At 42.2% G+C, this 4930-nt stretch overlaps 1 protein-coding gene across 1 annotated transcript; it reads left to right on the top strand.

Annotated features, from left to right (window-relative positions):
* Positions 1–2490: 2490 nt before the first annotated feature.
* LOC103078772 (serum amyloid P-component) lies at positions 2491–3148 on the top strand. Its single transcript, XM_007472099.1, is given in 5 exon segments — positions 2491–2551; positions 2707–2825; positions 2856–3015; positions 3049–3075; positions 3078–3148. Coding segments are annotated over 5 exon segments (438 nt in total).
* The last annotated feature ends 1782 nt before the right edge of the window (positions 3149–4930 follow it).

Raw genomic sequence — 4930 nt, 5'->3', positions numbered from 1 at the left:
TGCCTGAAATACAAATGGTCACTCCTCGGCCCTCTACATTTGCACTTAGTCACCAGTGTTCCCCACTTATTCCTTCCTCTGAGTGTGAATGTCTTCTTTGCTGGGTCCCATATAATGGATTTAAGTTTAAAACTTTCAGTAAGGAAAGAGTTAAGGAGAGGAAAAGGAAGAACCTTATTTGTTTGGGGTGTTTTTCACAAACTACACTGGTAATTTGTTGATCTACAATGAGAAATTGTAAGTATCAGGCATCTGCTATGTTCTCTGAACTCTGATAAGAATATTTAATCCATGGGAATAAGCATAGCAAGGTGCTTGACTCAGTATTTTCCCTTCTTTTCTCTTAATTGTCTCTTCACTATTTTTTTTAATTCTACAAATTTGTATTACTGCTTGTTTAGTTCAAGAAATATCTAATGAGTCCCTAACATACACGAGGCAAAGTGTTAGATGATGGGTGGGATCCAGAGACAAGAAGGATAAAATAGAATCTTTTGTAAGGTTTTCTAAGGATGTTCAGATTAATATACAAATAACTATAAGACGATATTGTAATACCAGAAAATGTCATAATAATGATTTTTCAAGAACTTACGCTGTAAAAAGCACTGTGTGCACTTACTACCCACTAAAACCCCACAAAGGAGGGCAGTTATATTCCTGTCCTCGCATGAGGAGCTGCAGGGTCAACAGTTTGAATGCCTGCTTAAGTTTCCAAATTTAGAAAATAAGTGAGCTGGATTTGGAATCCAAATTTGTCCAAAATCTTTGCCCTTCATCCCTATGGCATTCAGAAGATGGAAACATCCCACCTTATCAGATCAGGAGTGACTTCAGGAAGCAAGTGGCATATAAGGTAGACTTTTAAGAACTGGGGTGTTAAGAAACAGATATGCCTGAAAGCTACTTCGGTTACAGAGAAGAGAATGAATCAAAGGATTTCAAGGAGAGACTCAGGGCATGTATCCACAAGTAGAAGAGGTTGAGTGCACAGTGGGATTTCTGGAAGAAGTAAGACAAGACCAGTAGATTGGGAAAGACCTGTGAATGGTTCTAGACCCCAGGATAATGAACCTGCATTTCATTCAAGATGCAAAATGTAACCTAAGCCCAACTCCAACTCTAAACCTCACCAAGGTTGTCAGAGGAATGACAATGTGGAGAACTGCTTCCAGGAAGTGGCAATTAGGGTCTGGTCAGCTCAGAGGATTCGTATAGAAGGAAAAAAAGTCTTCTGGATGGTGGTTACTAAGTCAGGGCAATGAGTCCCAGAGGTTGGGAGGCAAGATGAAGCAAAGGGGATGAAGTGCTGACCAAAACAAAAGGGGAGTGGGCAGGACGAAAATCACCAAAATAAGATGTAGAGCAGTTTAATGGGATTAAAAGTGGAATAGATGGAATAATGCCTGTGTTTAAGGAATTTCAGTTTGAAATATGGAGAGGAGAGCAAGGTTAAGTTATTGTAACTCCAATACATGATGGTTTAACTACAAAAGAGATGGAGGTCACTAGATGTAGCCCATCAAAAAAGTCACTCTCTTATCTGCAAAACCTAAGTACTGCATGGCACACAAGAGATGTTCACACAAATTGTGTGTAGTGAGTGCACACCTGAATGGAAGGCAGTATTGCCACAGATAGACATTGAACCTCACCTTGAGAGGCTGGAGGCAGAAGAAAACAAAACTATCAGATTCTGACATCTCTGAGGATAAGTGAATGAGGGTCTGGGAGGGAAAGGGTCATGAGAAAGGGGAAAGGAAAAGGGACAGATGAAAGATGAGTTAGGACAATTCTTCAGAAACCAGAGGCAGTGTCCTCCATTGCTCTGAATCTCTGTAGCAAAGTGCTGGCATATCATATTGATTTGGTAGGGGAGGAGTGGATTCTGTGTCTACAGCAGAAACCAGAATCCCAGAATGTCCCACAAACAGACTATTTCACAGAATAAAAAGAAGAAAAGGCCCTGCACCCACAGCCCATGAGAGGCCCAAGTTCAGGGAGACACCCCCTCCCACCCATGTGGCTCAGGAGCTCCCAGCAGAGCACACAGCCAACAGCAGCAGGGCTCCTGGAGGGTGGAGTCAAGCCCTCCTGATGAGGCCGGCATGGCCCCTCATCTCATCTGTAACACTGCAGCTCCACACCACTCTCTTCCCAGCACCAGAATCTGGGTCACAGTGGGGTGGAGCTCTGGAAGTTCCTTGTATCTAATAAGTAACTCCCACTGATTTTCCAGCCCTTCCTTCCCCACCAGTAGCTCTGACTGTCGACACCAGGGGGCAGGCCTGGAAAATCACTCACACATTATTTGTGCTCTCCATCCCCCATCCTCACCCAGAGGTGCAGATAAACCCTGAATAGCCTGAGGTCTAAGAATGAGAATCTCTATGTGGGTGAGTCAGAAGCTCCGTAGATAACCAACCACTATGCTGTGTGCTACATTTATTCTGGTCACCACTGCTTCTCTAACATCCCCAGGCCAAGGATATGTAGCCACTGCTATGGGTCTCTGTTCTCATCAATCTCCCAGAAGCCTTTGCTCAGACAGGTTGGAAGGTCAGTGTATATGAGTCTGTGCGGTAGGGAAGGTGGGAGGACCATGGGAAGGAAAGACTAGAGATTGCTGAATACAAGACTAAATTTATGATTTCTCCTGTTGACATTTTACTTGAAGATTGCTGTATTCCCTTCTTTCTCTCACAGACATGAATAGGAAGGTGTTTATTTTTCCTAAATGGCCTAGTAACACTCATGTGAGCTTGATCACACAGCTGGAAAATCCTCTGGAGAACTTCACTGTGTGCCTTTGTGCTTGCCCTGACCTCTCTCCATGCCTCTAGACTCTTCTACAGATGCAGGCCAAGAATAATGAGATGATCATTTCTAAACCTAGTATCGGAGAGTACCATGTTATCATTGGGGGTGACAAGATTTTCTCCAAGGTCTATAAAGGGTTCCTTGCCCTGGTGCACATCTGTGCCAGTAGGGAATCCTCCTCTGGTGTTGCCGAACTCTGAGTCAACAGGTTGCCTTAAGTGATAAAAGGACTGAGACGGGATTACTCTGCGGGGGCTTACCCCATATTGTCCTGGGGCAGAAGCAGCATTCCTGTAGAGGTGGGTTGATCAGAGCCAGCCCTCTGTGAGAGGGATTGGAGATTTGTATCTGTCCATCTCCAGAAAAGACTTGTTTGTGTATGAAAGTATCTACATTAGACCTGTATCTGCCCAGACAGGTGGGCACTGAACTGTAGGATGCAGGATCATGTGCTCACAAGCTCCAGGAGTCAAGTTGAAGTTCTGCTCCAACAGGACAAAGATAGTGGGAAGAAAAATTACCCACAGGAAAGACCACCTCTGAAGACAATTATACTTATGCCCTATGCTATTGCTGTTTTCTTTGAATTTCCCATCTACTGAGCCGCTTAATTTACAAGAAAAGTACAATGACTCCTAGCATTTGTTCAATATTTTTCATGACCCAAAACACCTCCCATTTAAGGCTCATGTTTTTGAGTTGTGCTATTATTCAGAAAATAAGGAACAACAAGGATATGATAAAAACAAAATTTGTTGTAAGGGAAAAAAAAAGGGTTTAACACTTGATTAGTAGAAGTTTTTAGACTTCTCCCTCAACGGAGTTTATTCTCATTCTACTCACAACTGTTTATTTCTATGGAATTTAATTGAGGGCCTGCTAAACTGGATTTCTGGGTCACAGTTAATAGAACAGAAAGGTAGAACAGGTCTGGGGTTGCTCTACTCACTAAGAGCTGTGGCTCCTCCTTCCTTCTGGCACATCCTCAGACCTGATCTAATAAAATGCACTTCTGGAAACTAGGGGAGCAGGGCTGTCTGGTGCCACATAACTCAAGGCAAATCTTCACCTCCAGTAGCCCCTGGAGCACTGTAAAATAATCAGTGACATAAGTGTCCCAAAGTCATCAAGAAAATACTACATGCTGAATAATACTCATGTCACCTTTGCTTAAAACCCTCTAAGATTCCCAGGCATTTACGGTAGAAGTCAAATTTTGGCAGGGAATAGGGTTGCTGCAGGATTTGACTACCTGTCTGAAGGTCCACCGTATAAAATGTTCAGCCTACTGACTGGCATGTAATAAACGATATTATAATTAACAATATTAGCATACTATATACATTGCTTATATTACTGTTGTTGTTTTTATGTAAAATACATGGCACACTGTCTTGCTCTTAGTTGGTACTTAGGGAGAATGGGTTTCAACTCTCTCAATTCCTTTCCCAAACAGAAAAGAGCAAGAGATGCTAGATTTAGGAGGGTGTCCAGTTAAGGCATGTCACAGGGGTACTGGCCATGGTTGCAGAGAATGGAGTCAATGAAGATCAGAAAGCAAGAATTTAGGAATAACCCAACAGTTTAATCAAACCCCACCCCCCAAAAAAAGTTTAAACCAACTGATGACAACTTAACAGGAACAGATGAAAGGCACATAGGTACAGCACAATGTAATGAACACAGAAGATTCCAGAAACAGATGATCACGCTAGAGAGTTGCCTCTCTATAAAGAATTCCTAAAAACTGAGGAAGAGCTGCCACAATGGGTTTCTTACAAGTCAGGTCCCATGAGCCTCCCCACCTAGTAGGAGGGAAACGGTAAGTGAACCAGGTAGGCAGGTGTTTTATTGATATGGGGAATGTTTAGCTTCCCTTTGCTATCTCCTGACTTAACCATATGTTTTCTGTTTAAGATGTATCTCCTCATGACTTTATATTTTGAATATAGTATTCAAATAAAAACCAGACATGACCCTGAATATTCTATTTAATGAAATATAATGAGGATAACTTTCTGCAAACATTAAATTAATGCAAATTCTGAGGGAATCAGGGAGGGAGGAAAGATAAATGTTTCATTTTCATTTACAAGAGTATCATCTCCTA

This window comes from Lipotes vexillifer, unplaced genomic scaffold, assembly GCF_000442215.2.
Source record: "Lipotes vexillifer unplaced genomic scaffold, Lipotes_vexillifer_v1.1 scaffold581, whole genome shotgun sequence".
Lineage (NCBI taxonomy): Eukaryota > Metazoa > Chordata > Mammalia > Artiodactyla > Lipotidae > Lipotes > Lipotes vexillifer.
Note: the sequence above shows the minus strand (reverse complement) of the source record. Positions and strands in the feature narration are given on the sequence as shown.